Source organism: Aquarana catesbeiana, linkage group LG13 (genome assembly GCF_042186555.1).
Source record: "Aquarana catesbeiana isolate 2022-GZ linkage group LG13, ASM4218655v1, whole genome shotgun sequence".
Classification (NCBI taxonomy): domain Eukaryota; kingdom Metazoa; phylum Chordata; class Amphibia; order Anura; family Ranidae; genus Aquarana; species Aquarana catesbeiana.
The window spans coordinates 194,537,176-194,556,103 of record NC_133336.1 but is presented as its reverse complement, the minus strand read 5'-3'; the positions used below and the strand labels follow the sequence as shown (position 1 = coordinate 194,556,103).

Sequence of the window (18,928 nt, the reverse complement as noted above, 5' to 3'; positions counted from 1 at the left end):
TTAATGAGAATGTATACTGCTTACAGTATTAGTAGATGTGCACAGGGAAGGGGCAAGAAGGAAACTTGCCTCGGAAGTTGTTTTTTATGTGAGGGGATGCTGGGAGTTGGTCAGCTACCTGAATGACAGGAGTGATGCTCAGTGTGGGCTCAGTTTGTCATATTCACCCTGGGCACTGAAAGACCTTGTCCCGGCACTAGATGTACATAGCTATGTAGGTTAACTTTTTTCATAACTTAACAATTCAGAATTTACCTCTTATTTGGACAAAGGCATCCTTGCTCTTCTTAGTAATGTTAGATGTTAATGCAGATCTCACTTTACAGGAATAATTCCCAGAATCCTCCAGCTGGGCAGATTGGACTCCATATTGGTCAGATAAACTGAAGTCCTGAACATTCCGTCCATCTCTGTAGAAAGCAAACTGCAGTTCTGTCCTCTGTCTGAGTGGACTGAGACTTGTGTTACACGTGAGGTTCATGGCATCACCTTCTAAGACATTGATGGCACTTACATTTAGCACTGGGGTGAAAAACAGCTCTAAAAAAATTGAGATAAAAAAACCTTATTTCCTAGAAAGGACGAGTTTTTAAGATTTTGTGAAGTTTTGGTAAAATTCATCTTCATTTAAAGTTGAACTCCAGGTATAGATTTATTGCATTGTACCAATGTAAGTATGCATATCCTATACCTGTGGGAGCGCTACAGATACAATGGTAACTGCTGTCTTCTGGGTCCTGTGCCCTGCTGCATTGTAAACACAGGAGTTTGCTCACTTGGCAAGGGAACCATCCCAAATGCTGCCCTTAAAGTGGTGTTCTGAATGTCACCGTTACATATAGCATATAACAACATATAAAAGATAATTGATGTCCTACAGCTGGCTCTGTCAAGTGGTAAAAAGACCAGGGGCTTCAGCCCGAAGTCTGAGCCCGGCACCGGGGGGGGGGTTTGGTGGGGGTGTTACCTACCTGACGCGCACTGACCTACCTGACGCACACTGACCTACCTGACATACACTGACCATTACACTCACCTACCTGACATACACTGACCTACCTGACATACACTGACCTACCTGACATACACTGACCATTACACTCACCTACCTGACATACACTCACCTACCTGACATACACTGACCTACCTGACCAGACTTCAGGTGACGTGACCTCCTCCTGTAGCTCAGCCGTAGTGTGTGGCGCGCCCATCACAGTAGAGTAGACAGCAGGCACTTCAGGCAGCCAGAGCCATGACAGGACAGGATAGCAGAGCAGCCCGCCCGAGCGCCGAGTAGGGATCTTCTCACAGTGGCGCGATGGCCGCATTGTAATTCCCACCTTCTTTAGCCTGCAGCGCCTATGATGGATGTCACATGTCCCGCGGTCCAGTGGAACGTCCATCATGGGTGCTGCAGGCTCCAGAAGGCGGGACCTGCTATGTCAGTTGGCCGCGCTAGGGGTCAGATCGGTCCCCACTCGGCGGTGGCGCTCAGGGCTGATAACAGAACTGTGCATGCCCGAGACCCAGGGCTTTGTGGGGACCCACTCGGGGCTCCAGCCCCCCTCAGCCCCCCCCATCCCGACGTCACTGGCTGGCACCAATAAATGGGAGGTCAATCAGCCACAGCTCAAGGAACCCCTAACAACTTCTGGAGGAACCTCAAGGTCCCATGGGAACCCAGTTCAGAAAGGTTGCAGTAGGCACCGGACCCCAAACAAAGTGGCAATCCCTGTAGTAGTGCCAATTACAATTAGTAGTGCAGATTATGATTCCATAGAAGTCCCAAAGATATGGCACTTGCATACATACTTTGATCCAAGCTGGACCAATATAACCATGCAATAAAATCCATGCCTGGAACCAGTTTTAACATACATTTTGCCAAAAGACCCTACATTTTGACAATTGCAATATCAATTTTGGAGTCAATTAGGGGGACAAATTTCATAGAAGTTTCATAAATATTTTCCTATAAATTGCTAGTAGCTTAAACACCAGATGTCTGACATACTTAGAACTGTATTTTACCTTAAAGCTGGAGGTATATTTTGTGATCTGTTTGGGAATAAATCATATTCACCTTTTATCATAATATGGATGAAATGACTACTCTTCCTCACTTTGACATTTGAAGCTTTCACATCACAGGAATAATTCCCAGAATTCTCCAGCTGGGCGAATTGGACTTCATATTGATCGGATGAACTGAATTCCTTAACATTCCGTCCATCTCTGTAGAAAGCAAACTGCAATTCTGTCCTCTGTCTGAGCGGACTGAGACTAGTGTTACATGTCAAGACCATATGATCTCCTTCTACTGCTGGATATCCCATTGCTCTGATTCTTGAATTTATGAACAGCTCTGCAGAGAAGAAAATCCACGAGGAAAAAAATATAAATTTCAATGTAAAATACAACAGATGAGATGCCAGCATGCTATGGATCTCCTGACAAAAGGTGAGGTAAATATGCATAGCAACAAGGGTTAAATAGTGTTATGGCTTAGTTTAGAGCAGGGGTATGCAATTAGCGGACCATGAGGCATAGCAAGACTCTGACAGCCACAAGCATGACACCCAGAGGAGGGGCATGATGGGACTTGTAGTTTTGCAACAGCTGGAGGTCCGCTAATTGCATATCCCTAGTTTAAAAGGTTTATTGGACTAGTATTAGGTTTGGGGTTAAGCTGTAACTTATATGTGGTAATTGCATTATTTTTTTGGGCTTTTTTTCCTTTATTTTTACCTGCTGATCCTACCAATAACATATTTTTGGAGTGGAGTAAGAATGTTAATTTGCGAACATTATCAGTGTAAACGATCAGTATTGTTATCTCTACTACACCAAGGGAGTGCCCCCAAGCACACACCTCCCAAAGAATAGAGCCCCCCTCAAATGCCAGGGGCCATAGATAATAGGCAAGAGGCTAGCCTGCAGTTCCTTCCAAAAGCCCCTGTCCTGGTTGGGTCTGTCACACTAGGAATGGCAATTTTTATATATATACATTCGTCCAGCTTGGACCAATTTAGGTATGTATGTGCCAACAGTGTTTTCGGCACCGTTAATACAGTAATCTCCAGCTTGTAGGAAGATGCAGGTTTCCCCTTCATCTTGTAGGTGGCAATGTGTCTTACAGATAGTTTGGACACTGTTAGGGGAAATTGTCCCCTCATGGACTCCATCAGTCTCTCAGAGTAATCAGCTGTCCGATTGAAATCTGAGATCTCTTGAGACCTCAGGTGGCTATTTTGGTGTGGAACGTTATTTAATAGGGTGACCCACATCATTTGGGAGCACCTGGGCAAGTGGTAGGTTGGGGACAGAGACCCCGCTGGTTAAAGAGGTTGTAAACCTCCTTGCAGTACTTGTACCTATAGGTAAGCCTAGAATAAGGCTTACCTATAGATACTGTATATATCTCCTAAATATGTGCTGTTTAGGAGATATTTACTGTATACTGGGTATGATGTGATCGGCGCATGCGCTCTGAAGAAATGGCCACCCGTGACATTTTTTCAGGAGCGAGTGCCATGACTGGCGGCTCCCACGCGCATGCGCTGTAGTGACATCACGTGGCTTAGGCCAATCACAGAGCCGGAGTCTGCGTCCCCAGAAGAAAGATGGGAGAACATGGATGCGGCCTGCAGTGGGGTTGATGCAGGCTTCGTTTGCAGGTAAGTTTCACATAATGTGGTAGTATGCGATGCATACTACCACATTTTACCTTTACTTTGCAGGGAAGGGGGAAACTTTTTCCCCGCAGGGTTTACTTCCTCTTTAATAGGGATGAGCTTCATGTTCGAGTTGAACCCATGTTCGACTCGAACATCGGCTGTTTGATCGTTCATCGGATTGCGAACGATATGGGCCCTTCGCGCCAAATTCGTATGGCGCGTCACGGCCCACAATTCACTGCGGCATCGCAGTGCATTGCTGGCCGATCATTGGCCAAGCATGCACTATGACCCGCATGCTTGGCCAATCACAGCGCCGTCGGTAGAGAGAGCTGTAATTGGCCAAAGCCAGGGTGGCTTTGGCCAATTATGGCTCAGGGGGTTTAGAACACGCCCCACACTATATAAGGCCGCCTGCACGGCGGCCCTGTGTAGTGTGTTCCGGCGTGCTTAGATAGACAGAGAGACAGTGTCATTTCATTTGAGTTAGCTAGATTAGGCAGGACAGTCAGTGAGTTAGCTGCACTTACAGTGTATTGTGTATATATATGCATCCCAGGTTTTGTATATATATATATATATATATATATATATATATATATATATATATATATATATACACTGTATTCAGTTTAGCTAGATCCGTTCCTGTTATCTTCCGACTGACAGGCAGGCTTGTCTTGTTACAGTATTTACAGCTACCTGAAAAAAATTGCTGGTGTTCTTTTGATCCTATTAGTACCACAGTCAGGCAGCTAGACTATTTACAGTTAGTGTAGTGCGTCCTCCTCACAGTATTCAGTTAAAGCTACAAGTTAGTTTAGTGTGACCTCTGCACAGTGTTCAGCTAAAGCTACAAGTTAGGGTAGTGCGTCCTCCTCACAGTGTTTAGCTAAAACTACAAGTTAGTGTAGTGCGACCTCTGCACAGTGTTCAGCTAAAGCTACAAGTTAGTGTAGTATGTCCTCCTCACAGTGTTCAGCTAAAACTACAAGTTAGTGTAGTGAGACCTCTGCACAGCGTTCAGCTAAAGCTACAAGTTAGTGTAGTGCGTCCTCCTCACAGTGTTCAGCTAAAGCTACAAGTTAGTTTAGTGTGAGCTCTGCACAGTGTTCAGCTAAAGCTACAAGTTAGGGTAGTGCGTCCTCCTCACAGTGTTCAGCTAAAGCTACAAGTTGGTGTAGTGTGTCCTCCTCACAGTGTTCAGCAAAAACTACAAGTTAGTGTAGTGAGACCTCTGCACAGTGTTCAGCTAAAGCTACAAGTTAGTGTAGTGCGTCCTCCTCACAGTGTTCAGCTAAAACTACAAGTTAGTGTAGTGCGACCTCTGCACAGTGTTCAGCTAAAGCTACAAGTTAGTGTAGTGCATCCTCCTCACAGTGTTCAGCTAAAACTACAAGTTAGTGTAGTGAGACCTCTGCACAGTGTTCAGCTAAAGCTACAAGTTAATGTAGTGCGTCCTCCTCACAGTGTTCAGCTAAAGCTACAAGTTAGTGTAGTGCGACCTCTGCACAGTGTTCAGCTAAAGCTACAAGTTAGTGTAGTGCGTCCTCCTCACAGTGTTCAGCTAAAACTACAAGTTAGTGTAGTGCGACCTCTGCACAGTGTTCAGCTAAAGCTACAAGTTAGTGTAGTGCGTCCTCCTCACAGTGTTCAGCTAAACCTACAAGTTATTTTTTTGCGAGCTCTGCACAGTGTTCAGCTAAAGCTACCTGTAGAAGGTTGGTGGTGTTTTCCTGATCCTATCACTACCGCAGGCAGCTAAATAAGCTACAAGTTATTTTTTGGCGAGCTCTGCACAGTGTTCACCTAAAGCTACCTGTAGAAGGTTGGTGGTGTTTTCCTGATCCTATCACTACCGCAGGCAGCTAAATAAGCTACAAGTTAGTGTAGTGTGAGCTCTGCACAGTGTTCACCTAAAGCTACCTGTAGAAGGTTGGTGGTGTTTTCCTGATCCTATCACTACCGCAGGCAGCTAAATAAGCTACAAGTTAGTGTAGTGAGACCTCTGCACAGTGTTCACCTAAAGCTACCTGTAGAAGGTTGGTGGTGTTTTCCTGATCCTATCACTACCGCAGGCAGCTAAATAAGCTACAAGTTATTTTTTGGTGAGCTCTGCACAGTGTTCACCTAAAGCTACCTGTAGAAGGTTGGTGGTGTTTTCCTGATCCTATTACTACCGCAGGCAGCTAAATAAGCTACAAGTTAGTATAGTGCGAGCTCTGCACAGTGTTCAGCTAAAGCTACCTGTAGAAGGTTGGTGGTGTTTTCCTGATCCTATCACTACCGCAGGCAGCTAAATAAGCTACAAGTTATTTTTTGGTGAGCTCTGCACAGTGTTCACCTAAAGCTACCTGTAGAAGGTTGGTGGTGTTTTCCTGATCCTATCACTACCGCAGGCAGCTAAATAAGCTACAAGTTATTTTTTGGCGAGCTCTGCACAGTGTTCACCTAAAGCTACCTGTAAAAGGTTGGTGGTGTTCTCATACTACAGGCAGGCAGTTGATTTTGCTAGCTGCATTATCAGTACATATACATATATATATATATATATATATATATATATATATATATATATATCTCCCAGCTTAGTGCAGCTACAGGCCATTAATATGTCTGGAAGGCCAAGAAGGAGAGGCAGACAGTCGCAAGCCAATAAAAGAGGGCAAGCAGGCTCTGTGTCTAGTGCTGGTCGTGGAGACGGTGCATCCTCATCAGCACGTGGCCGTGGGACACGCTTGGCCTATTTTTTTGGCAGCTGGCCGTGTTGAGCCGCAACATGCAAAAGACTTGGTCGAGTGGATGACCAAGCCGTCCTCATCCTCCTCATCCTCTCTCACCCATGCTCAGGGTACTTTGTCTGGCAAAGCAGCGGCCTCTTCCCTCGGCTCAATGTCATCAGTGACTCCTTCCCTAGCCCCACCATGTCCTCCTGAGGAGTCCCTCGAACTGTTTGACCACTGTGTTGGGTACATGCTCCAGGAGGATGCCCAGTGTTTGGAAGGCTCTGATGATGATACTGAGCTAGATGAAGGCAGTAACGTGAGCATGGACAGAGGGGGTGCCCAAGAAGGACAGCAATCTGACAGTCATGCTCCCCCTGCTGCAGCATACTGCCAGGTTTGCTCCAGTGATGAGGAGGGAGGGTATGATGAGGTCACTGACTCAACGTGGGTGCCTGATAGGAGAGAGGAGGAGGAGGAGGAGGCACATCACCAACGAGGCAGGATGCCCTCCAGGGGCCAGCCTAAGGGCAGCACACTGACTGCATCACACCCCAAAGCTCCGCATGTGCAGGCAGCTGTAGTCTCTGCGCGTTATTCAAAAAGTTCTTTGGTGTGGGCCTTTTTTGAGACGAGTGCATCAGATCGCACCGCTGCTATTTGCAACATATGTCTCAAGCGTATCTCGCGTGGCCAAAACATCTCCCGCTTGGGCACCAGATGCTTGACCAGACATATGTTGACCTGCCATGCAGTTCGTTGGCAAGCGTATCTAAAAGACCCACACCAAAGAACAAAGAGGACCTCTCCTTGCTCCTCATCAGCTGAGATCTCCAACCCCACTATACCTTCAGTCCTCTCTGAGACCTGCACTGAGAGGAATGAAGGTGTAGAATTAGGTGAGTCACAGCCAAGTACTTGTGGGCGATCTGCTTTCGGTACACCGACATCAGATTGTACCAGGCAAATTTCCCTGCCCCAGCTGCTGCACCGCCGAAAGAAGTTCGCTCCCAGCCATCCACATGCACAGCAGTTGAATGCTAGCTTGGCAAAATTGCTAGCACTTCAACTGCTGCCTTTTCAGTTGGTAGACTCTGCCCCCTTCCGTGAGTTTGTGGAATGTGCGGTTCCTCAGTGGCAGGTTCTCAAACGCCACTTTTCTCACGGAAGGCGATTCCAGCGCTCTACCGGCATGTGGAAGGCAATGTCCATGCCTTGCTGGACAGGGCAGTCAGCGGTAAGGTGCATATTACCGCTGACTCATGGTCCAGCAGGCATGGACAGGGATGTTACCTACGTTTCTCCGCGCATTGGGTGACTCTGCTGGCAGCTGGGAAGGATGCAGGACAAGGTGCAGTAGTGTTGGAGGTTGTTCCGCCACCACGCCTCCAAAATGCCACTACTAATGATTGTGACACACCTCTCTTCTCCACCCCCTCCTCTTCTTCTTCCTCCATGGCCTCTTCCTGTGCTTTGTCCTTGGAACCAGCGGTGCTCCGTAGGCGTTCAAGGGGCTACGCAAGTACGCAGGCCAAAAGATGCCATGCGGTGCTTGAGCTGGTGTGCTTGGGGGACAGGAGCCACACCGGGGCTGAGGTTCTGTCAGCTCTGCAGGGGCAGGTTCAGAGGTGGTTGAAGCCACATCAACTTAAGGTAGGAATGGTGGTTTGCGACAATGGCTCCAACCTCCTCTCTGCCCTCCGACAGGGACAAATGACCCATGTGCCCTGTTTGGCTCACGTCCTTAACTTGGTGGTGCAGCGGTTCTTGGGCAGGTACCCGGGCTTACAGGATGTCCTGAGGCAGGCCAGGAAAGTCTGTGTGCATTTCCCCCAGTCATATAATGCCAGTGCTCGGCTGGCGGACCTCCCAAAGGAGTTTAACCTGCCCAAGAACCGCCTAATCTGTGACATGCCCACCAGGTGGAACTCAACGTTGGCCATGCTGCAGCGGCTGCACACGCAGCAGAGGGCCATCAATGAGTACCTGTGTGACTATGGCACCAGGACAGGGTCAGGGGAGCTTGTTTTTTTTCCCCACACCAGTGGGCCATGATCAGGGATGCATGCACTGTCCTGTCACCATTTGAGGAGGCCACGAGGATGGTGAGCAGTAACAGTGCATGCATCAGTGACACTGTCCCCCTTGTCCACCTGTTGGAGCACACGCTGCGTGGAATAATGGACAGGGCACTTGAGGCAGAACAGAGGCAGGAAGAGGAGGACTTCCTTAGCTCTCAAGGCCCCCTTTATCCAGACAGTGTTCCTGCGTGCTCGCCGATCACACAGGAAGAGGACGAGGAGGAGGAGGATTGTGTCAGTATGGAGGTGGAGCCTGGCACTCAGCATCAGCAGCAGTCTTTAAGGGATCAGTCCCAAGAAACACATGGACTTGTACGTGGCTGGGAGGAGGTGGCTGCGGACCATGTCGTCCTTAGTGACCCAGAGGACTCAGGACCAAATGCCTCAGCAAACCTACACCGCATGGCCTCCCTGATCCTGCAAAGCCTGCGTAAGGATCCTCGTATTCGTGGTTTTAAGGAGAAGGACCAATACTGGCTGGCAACCCTCCTTGATCCACGTTACAAGGGTAAGGTTGCGGACCTCATCTTGCTGTCGCAGAGGGAGCAAAGGATGAAACATGTTCGGGAGACCTTGCAGAAAGGTCTGTGCAATGCGTTCCCAGAGACTGGGAGGTTACAAACTCCTATTTCTGGACAACATGTTGCTGAGGCTTCGGTCAGTCAAAGAAGGAGCGGTGGAGAAGGTGGCCGTCTGACCGATGCGTTCAAACAATTTTTTAGTCTGCAGCCCCAAGGTATGATCGGTTCCAGCAACCATCGCCAGCGTCTGTTTTACATGGTGCATTAATACCTAGGGGCAAGATCTGACTTGGACACCTTTCCCACTGAAAATCCTCTGGGTTACTGGGTCTTGAGGATGGATCACTGGCCAGAGCTTGCACAGTATGCAATTGAGCTACTGGCCTGTCCTGCATCCAGCGTTCTCTCGGAACGCACATTCAATGCTGCTGGAGTGTCAGAGAACCATTACAAACGCTCGTTCCCGTGCGCCAGCTAGATGTGCGGTACGAACGAGTGAACCCCGGATCAGGCACGCACGTTAGTATACGAACGAGTGCACGTCAGCGTGGGCACGTCCGCACGCCAACTAATCACGGCACAGGGCGCCCTATTTAAAGGATCAGCATACTAGCATCAGTACTGGATTGTCTCAGCTAGTTCCTGTATCCTTGTTGCCTGTTTGACTGAACCTTGACCCTGAAACCCTGGCGTTCCTGACTACTCTTTTTGGATTATCCCTGCAACTCTATTTACCTCTGCTCCCTGTACCGAACCCAGCTTGAACTCCTGACCACGGCTCTGTCTTCCAATCTTGTACCTCTCCGCCAGCCCGTTGCCAACCTCTGCTAGCCCTTGACTACGAACCTGCCTAACGATTGTGTACCTTCCAGCCAGCACGTTGCCGACTCCTGCTTGTCCCCGACCTTGCAAGGACTCCTGTTGGACGTTCCTGAACCCATCCAGGATCATCATCCCACCAGCACCAGTTTGCACCGCCTGTATACTGCTGTTCAGAGTATATAGGGCCTGGTGGCCCCACACCTTTCCTTTTTTTAATTTGGGTGCGGGGGTTCCCCTTAATATCCATACAAGACCCAAAGGGCCTGGTAATGGACTGGGGGGGTACCCATGCCGTTTGTCTCACTGATTTTCATCCATATTGCCAGGACCCGACATTACATTAAAGCCACAAGCAGTTTTAAATGACTTTTTTTCCTTTAAAAATGACATTTTGTGCAGTGACTGTTCTAAGCACGAGAAACACGCGCCACTTTACAGGCATACTATAGACACCCCCCAGGTACGATATTAAAGGAATATTTCACTTTTTTTTTATTTTAAGCATATTTAAAATCACTGCTCCCGAAAAAACGGCCGTTTTTACAACTTTTTTTTGCATTGATACATGTCACCTGGTGCAGGACCCGGGTCCCCAAACCCTTTTTAGGACAATACCATGAATATTAGCCTTTAAAATGAGCATTTTTGATTTCGAACGTTCGAGTCCCATAGACGTCAATAGGGTTCTAACGTTCATGCGAATTTTCGGTTCGTTCGCAGGTTCAGCTCATCCCTACTCTTTAAGTAGAGCAAATATTGCAGGGGAAAGGTTCCTGGTGAATAGTGTCAGATCAGGGACAATGTCTGCCTCAAGAAAGCATTCGGGTATCCAGAATAGTAATGTGGGGCACTTTCCAGCAGCATTATAGTGCTCCCCCAGTACACTGCCATCCCTCCAACAGGAGCCATCCTCCGATAATACAGGTCCAAGCCTGGTAACACTGTAAACACCAACTGCCATACTGTTTAATATCAGTGCTTACAAACAACTGTTGCTATTCATTACTGCTTATCTATCTATAATATTCCAGCTAATCATAACATCAAGGAATGTGTGCATTGTCTCTCCCTAATCGGGTACCTTGGGTCTAGGCCCTGTTTACAAGCTTCCAGGTCCTGTTCAGAGGTGCTACTCTGCTGCTTATTGAACGGAGGAGATCACTTACTCAGCATGGGTGCCATTTTTCATTTCCTTAATTAATGCAAAGTGTTCTCTGATTGAACGAGTTGGAGATTGTGACTTCACTGTCCCACCTCTCCACTTCATCCAATCACAGAATGCTTTGCATTCGTTAAGAAAATTTAAAATGTTCTCTAAATTCCGCTTGTGCCTGTGTTCACGATGCAGCTGTGCCTACTAGAGTGATTTCCAGCTTCCACGGGAAACAGGTATGGCACTTACATAAATGTATTGGTCCAAGCTGGAACGGTGTAACTAACATATGTAAAAATTGCAATACCTAAACTTAAGCTTTAACCTGAATGAAGAAGATAGCTGGAGAGTGTTTGGATGTACTTTAAGTGGTAAAGTTTTGACGGTAAATGTTAAAGGACAAGTTAAGAGAAAAATGTCTAGAGCGGGGGGGAGTGTTAAGAACAGATTTCAGCGGTATGCTTAGGTTAAGTGTAAGGCTGTAATTGTAGGAGGAGTCAGGCTGCATAAAGCCTGCCCTCCTTTGCCTCCTTCCTTGTGGTCGTAGGATCTCGTGTGACGTCATTTCTGGCTCGACTCTTCGGTCACTTCCGGGTTGCGGGTGCTGTGTGGAAGATGTACGGACGCTTGTTCCCCCTGCCTCATTTCTGGCCCGGCTTACCGAGGGCTACGGCAGTCTTCTCGGAGGGTCTCGTGCGCTGCAGGCGCTGGTAAGAGGGAAGTTCGTCTTCCTGCCATTTTCATCAGATCTCTCCTAGGGATGGGGCTAGCGTGCGATTGGTTGTTTTGACACCGGACAGTCCTAGCAACCAACCACTAGCGATGACGGCGGTAGGCAGCGGCGGTGGGTGGAAGCTGTGTTACAGAGTGGAAGCACAGGATATTCCACCCACTGTGCTTTCAGATAGCATTTTTTCATCAGTATAAATCAGTTGACACTCTTTAAGCCATCCTGTTCACCACAGTTTATAGTCTCTTTACCACACGGTGCTCTTGACCAGTGTAGTCCAGATTTTACCCCCATCTTGTACTTACCAAAAACAGGCCACCCATACTCCAACCCCCATACCTTCCTAAATAATGAGACCACACCATACTTCTGGAGTATAAAATGGCCACGACAGCCTCTTTATTAACACCGTATAAAATTAACTCCAATATCAAAACTTTAAATATATAAATAACATATATATATAACATATATATATAACCTCAGGTAACGATCAACCTATTTAAATCAATCTATTGGTCAGTGACGGAGCTACACCCTATTTTACCACCCATCAAAAACAGTACACTGCGGGCACCATGATTTAAACTGAATAAGGCCTCCAGCTGTACCGCTCGGAGACAACCCCTACCCGCAGTGCAACATACCGGTATTCCATTTCGGAATACACAGGAGGGGCCATACTATTGATGACCCCCCACCCCATTTTAACCTTTCATTTACCGCTACCGTCACCGACCAACATCAAAAAACCAGCCATCCAGCTGTCATGACGACGCTCATCCACTGATCCTGAAACGAAAAACACACACATTAACCGGCACAACAACACATCACCTAGGGAGGGAGGGTGGGAGATTCTGCCTCCTTGTGTCTTTTCACCCCACGCACTGCCCGTTCTGGCTCCACCCCCACCTTATAACTGGACACTCCCCCCAACTTTCCTCCTCTCTCCTCCCCCTACCTTTTCCCAAAACTTAACCCTGTGTGTCACTAGACACACTGTCATGCCCGGCCCTGCTCTAACTTCATTTCTTTCATCGCTCCGGGCCTTACTTGACCAGTGTAGTCCAGATTTTACCCCCATCTTGTACTTACCAAAAACAGGCCACCCATACTCCAACCCCCATACCTTCCTAAATAATGAGACCACACCATACTTCTGGAGTATAAAATGGCCACGACAGCCTCTTTATTAACACCGTATAAAATTAACTCCAATATCAAAACTTTAAATATATAAATAACATATATATATAACATATATATATAACCTCAGGTAACGATCAACCTATTTAAACCAATCTATTGGTCAGTGACGGAGCTACACCCTATTTTACCACCCATCAAAAACAGTACACTGCGGGCACCATGATTTAAACTGAATAAGGCCTCCAGCTGTACCGCTCGGAGACAACCCCTACCCGCAGTGCAACATACCGGTATTCCATTTCGGAATACACAGGAGGGGCCATACTATTGATGACCCCCCACCCCATTTTAACCTTTCATTTACCGCTACCGTCACCGACCAACATCAAAAAACCAGCCACAGCCCGAAAGGATGAAACCTTATCCTTAAGGGCCCCTCCACACCCTCAAAGCCTTCTGAATTCCGTCCTGCAATCCCATAGACCAAAGATCAATCCCTACATCCGTGAGGTGAACCCCATCCCTTCTCAAATAGAGGCCTACATTTAACTCCAATTCTCTGTGACGAATCACCATGCCCCCTTGTTGCACTATAAACCTTCCAACCACCCTATTAACTCTTATCCGAGCCTTGTTGATTCTTTCCACTGACCTGGCATTGCGCCACGTCGTACGTGCCACAATATCTGACCATAACAGCAATGTCTGCGGAAATTTAGAACGGATGTGTAACAAATCCGCCTTAACAGCCGCTATCAGCTCCCTGACAGTACTTACTCCAAAATCATTGCCCCCGGCGTGAATAACCAACACATCCGGTGTCCTATCGAGCCATGCATATCTCTCCACCTCTGGCACCACTCTACCCCACAACATGCCTGGTCTCCCCAACCATCTGATAAACGCCTCCCTCCTTGATATGCCCAACTGCCTACCATCGGGTCTCGCATCACCTCTCCTTGCCCCCCAACACACATACGAGTGTCCTAGTATCCAGACGAGGCGTGGAGACACTCCATCTGAAACGAAAAGACAACAAGGAACGGTGACACCAGTAAAACCAAGACTACCCCGCCATCTGCGTACAAATATCAAAACCCTTCATCTTCATTTTTTTTTTTTTTTTTTTTTTTTTTTTTTTTTTATTCAACTACTAATTGAGGACGGATGTAAGTGCGGAATCTCCTTGATTCCCAACGCCCGATCCTCTTCACCGCCACCTCGTCCAATCCACATCTGGCAGCTTCTGTAGCCGCCCCAATGCGGAAGGAGTGTGAGGCGTAAGCCTTCCCATCCAAACCTACTGCACCCAAACATTTCCTAAACACTGCCACAAATTGAAATCTGGATAAATGCGATCCATCTGCATGACACAAAAATGGCCCCTCAACTGACGGTCTCACTTTTTGAAAAGCGCTAACCGTTCTTACCGGACACACTGTTGATCCTGGCAAGGCGAACAACCACACATCCACGCCCCTGCCAAGCTGATCTGTTTTCGATCTGCGCAGCCGTAAACCCACCCTGTCAGCGTGAGTACTTACATCCTGAACCAAAATACCTCCCGCTTCCTTCCTGGACGGACTAACCAACTCGCCCACCCTAAAAGCCCCAAAAAAGGCTAACGAAAAAGCCGCTGCAAACAATAAACGCTCATAACTTGAATCACAAACAACTCGTAACTGTGCACAGATTAATACCAGGTTTTGAAACGTGACAGGCCTACGGTTATCCCTTCTTTTTTGACCTTTCCGATACCCTTTTAGTGCCTGCCTCACCCCAAAATCTTTAGTCCAATCCCCTTTTCCTTGTAGCTTAAAGAGAAACGACAATGCGGCCAACTTTTTACCAATGGACGAAAATGCCACCCCACATTCCATATTCCTGGCCACAAAATATAGTACCATTAATCTCGCTTCCCCGCCAGCCTCACTAACCCCAGCTTCACAGATAAGTCCTGACCATTCCTTCCATACCTTCACATATGCCGCCCAAGTGGACTCACTCACAGACCGTTGTATCCATCCCGCGATGACTCCAATGCCAGCTCCCAGATCCACTCCGGGCAAGGGATTCCTTCCAACTCTGCAGCCGGAGCTAATTCCCTGAACTTGTCCCACTGAAAGCGAGACAGTGAATCAGCCAGTGTGTTATCGACTCCAGGTATGTGGACAGCATATATGAAAATATTCAATTGCAAGCAACGCAAAACCAACTGCCGTAATAGCCTTATGACAGGTGGGGAAGACGCCGACATGCGATTGACTACCTGCACCACTCCCATATTGTCGCAATTCAATCGCAACTTCAGGTTCTGACAAGACTTCCCCCACAACTCTATAGCCAATACTACCGGAAATAATTCCAGCAATACCAGGTTACGCAGGAATCCCGCTTCCACCCAGGATTTTGGCCAATGCTCCGCACTCCGTTGCCCTTGAAAATAAGCCCCGTAACCAGTTGACCCCGCCGCGTCTGTAACCAACTCCATGTCAAAATTACTTACCGGGCCCTCCATCCACACCGACTTTCCATTGTACTCTATCAGAAAATGATACCATACCTTTAGGTCCTCTCGATGCTCTTTCTTAAGCCTAACGAAATGTGTAGGTGCTTTAACCCCTGCTGTAGCCGCTGACAGCCGGCGGCAAAAAACTCTGCCCATCGGTATTATCCTGCAAGCAAAGTTCAATTTTCCTAGCAATGATTGAAGTACCCGCAGCTGTACTTTCCTCATCCCATGTATCTCTCTGATTTCTTTCTGCAGATCCCCCAACTTGTCCTGCGGTAACCTGCATTCCATTGCCATGGAATCAATAACAATCCCCAAAAAACTAATCTCTGTCTTGGGGCCTTCTGTTTTTTCTGCTGCCAGGGGCACCCCAAATCGTTCCGCAATGTGTTGCAGCGTTGCCATGAGGATCGCACACACCTTGGATGAAGGGGGGCCTATGCATAGGAAGTCATCCAAATAATGGATCACCGATTCTAGCCCTGACACATCCCTTACCACCCACTCTAAGAAGGAACTGAAAACTTCAAACATGGCGCAGGAAATAGAACAACCCATGGGCAAGCACTTGTCCACGTAGAATTGCCCTTGCCAGTGGCAACCTAACAGCCAAAAACTATCCGGGTGAACCGGAAGTAGCCGGAACGCCGCCTCTATATCCGATTTTGCCATTAATGCCCCTTTTCCATATCGCCTAACCCATCGAACAGCCGCGTCAAACGAAGTGTACGACACGGTACATGCCTCCGGGTCAATAAAATCGTTAACCGAACCCCCTTTTGGGAATGATAAGTGGTGAATCAACCGAAACTTGTTCGGTTCCTTCTTTGGTACCACACCTAATGGGGACACTACTAAAGCCTTAAACGGCTGTTCCCCAAACGGCCCCCCCATCCGCCCCAATTTCACCTCTTTCTCCAATTTTTCCCCTACCACCCCCGGGTGTTGTACTGCGGATCTCAGATTCCGAGCCACCGGAGGCACCACCTCCAATGAACACGGTATTTTAAACCCCTCAGTAAAACCCTCAAACAACAACCTCGCTGCCTCCCTATCTGGATATTTACTTAGGAAAGGCCGCATCCTTTCCGCCATCACCGGTGTCGTCCCTCTTGTTAACAGTATCTCCGGTACGCTTTCCTTTTTTGAAACACCGTGCCAGGGTATGGGTTCCCCCACACCCTGAGCATTCGTGTTTAAACTTGCAAGATCCACCGAACTTACAAGATCCTTCATTGTACTGCCAGCACACTCCCCATTTTCTGCCGGCCGGTAGTCCTGGGGAGTGGGTACCCCCGGCCCCCCCCTGAAATAACTGAGGCGGGGCCCTAGCAGACGTCATCAGTCTCATCCATAAGCCAATGTCCTTATGGTCCCAACGCAGCTCCGGACGCATCGCTCTGCGTTGACGAAACTGCTCGTCATACCGTAACCAAGCCGTACCACCATATACTCTGTGTGCTTCCCCTATAGCATCCATATAACAAAACAACCCAGAACAATGTTCTGGATTCTTTTCGCCAATGACGCTGGCCATGATAGCAAATGCTTGTAACCAATTTACAAACGTCCGCGGTATCAGTCTATACCTCCTCTTTTCCTCATCCTCCTTCTTGGAATCGTTGGGCTTAACCCTGTCCAGGTTAAACTTTTCCAATGGCAACAAGGAGAATATCTCTACATATTCCCCTTTGTGAATTTTGTCTCTCACTTCCTGTTTCAGATGAGCTCCAAGCGGGCCTTCGAAACATACATATATCTCACATTTCGCTGCATCTGCCAGCCTTACCACATCGGTCTTACCCTTAGCTTCCGGGCCCCCTTTTTCACCTGACGTGTCCTTACCTGTCACCGGCTCCACCGTCTGGGCAGCTTGACCCACCGTAACCGCCCGTTCCACCGGCCCAACCCCTGGGTTCACACTCACAACCTGTTCTTCATCCTGGGCACCCCCTTGTGCATCCCCTTGTGCATTGCCAAAACGACCTACCAGCACCCGTAAACCCTCCAATAGCTCCTGAAGCTGTCCCGTGGACCCCGAACTGGCGGATACTGTACCCGCCACTTGTTGGTCCGGAACCTGTCTAACCGCCCGCGGCGAAGGTGCCGCCACCCCCCGTGCACTTGTTGCCACCACCCCCAACAAGCCCTGCAATGCATTGGTAAATGATAGATTGTCACTGGACTTACCGGGCTGACCAGGAGACCTCCCAACAGCCGCTGAGCCGCCTTCCCTCGCAGGTGCTTGCTGGCTGGGCTCCTCTGCCTCATCCGACATTTCCTCCTCTGATGGTGCCCCGTGCGCTGGAACGGACGCCACAGGCGAATCCCTCCTGGAGCCCCGGCCTTCTGCATGCTGTATGGCTTGACCCCTGTTGCGATCCGACGAGAGCACATGCTGCCCTGACGTCCCTGCCACCGGGCCAGCCTGCACACGATTCCGTCCGCCATCTTGTGACACCTCCGCGCCGCCGAGTGAGCTCCGCCCCCTCGCAGCGTATCTTGACCCTCTGCTCACCGCTTCTCCTACTCCCGCCACTGCTCTGCTATCCTCCCCCCCACGCTCGTTTAGAGCTACTGGGGTGCCAGTCTGCTGTTTTCCTCTGGTGACCATGCGCAGGGAAGCGGCGCCATTGCGGCCCGTGGCCCCGCCCGGTGAACTCTGACCCCGCCGTGAAACGCGCCCGGGCCTCGCCGGTGCCTCCTTGCTGCTCCGTTTTGACGGCGGAAGCGATCGTTCTTCCCCTGGACTCCTCTCCGTTCTTCCCGGTCTGTTTACAGGCCCCGGCGAGTACCGTGCCGGAGGCCGCGATCTCCGCGCACGCGCCGCCGGCTCCTCCGCCCTCGCCGATCCGCTTGCCTCCCCTCCGAGCATCTCCACCACTTGTCCGTGCAGCCAATCCGACCCTCTCACCTCCGCTGCCCGCCTCAAACGCTCCAACAAGTCCTCTAAACCGGCCATAGCTGAGGAGCAGAGAGATTCTGCCTCCTTGTGTCTTTTCACCCCACGCACTGCCCGTTCTGGCTCCACCCCCACCTTATAACTGGACACTCCCCCCAACTTTCCTCCTCTCTCCTCCCCCTACCTTTTCCCAAAACTTAACCCTGTGTGTCACTAGACACACTGTCATGCCCGGCCCTGCTCTAACTTCATTTCTTTCATCGCTCCGGGCCTTACTTTAAGCTTACTGGACAACCACTGTTACCACTGATAACGGAGAATGGAAATAGGAAAACATCATCTTTGTTGTTTTGTTATGGTGTACTGTATGTATCAGAAATATATCTGTTGGCAGGTTCAGGGATGCCTTGGTTAGGTTGCAGCATAGTTATGTTTGGGCAGGGACTCCTCCCTCCTTAGCTCCTCATGGTGGGTCTCCCCCCCCCCCACCCTCCTGAGCTCCACGTAGTGGGTCTCCCCCCCCCCCCCGAGCTCCACGTGGTCAACAGTGTGGGTCTTCAGGGGTTATTCAGGCTGTAGACATGGCACTTGCTCGTCGCCTGTTATCGCATTATGTTCTTCGAGGGTCCTTGGCAAATTACAGTTCTCATGCAAT

At 49.0% G+C, this 18,928-nt stretch overlaps 1 protein-coding gene across 1 annotated transcript in view; it reads right to left on the bottom strand.

Annotated features, from left to right (window-relative positions):
- Positions 1–244: 244 nt before the first annotated feature.
- Positions 245–18,928, bottom strand: part of LOC141116646 (Fc receptor-like protein 3) — a 49,240-nt gene continuing 30,556 nt past the window's right edge. Inside the window, exons 6-7 of the mRNA XM_073609038.1 lie at positions 2,084–2,365; positions 245–540 (exon numbers count right to left, since the gene is read on the bottom strand). Coding sequence (XP_073465139.1) covers positions 245–540; positions 2,084–2,365 — 578 coding nt within the window. The remainder of the gene's footprint in view (positions 541–2,083; positions 2,366–18,928) is intronic.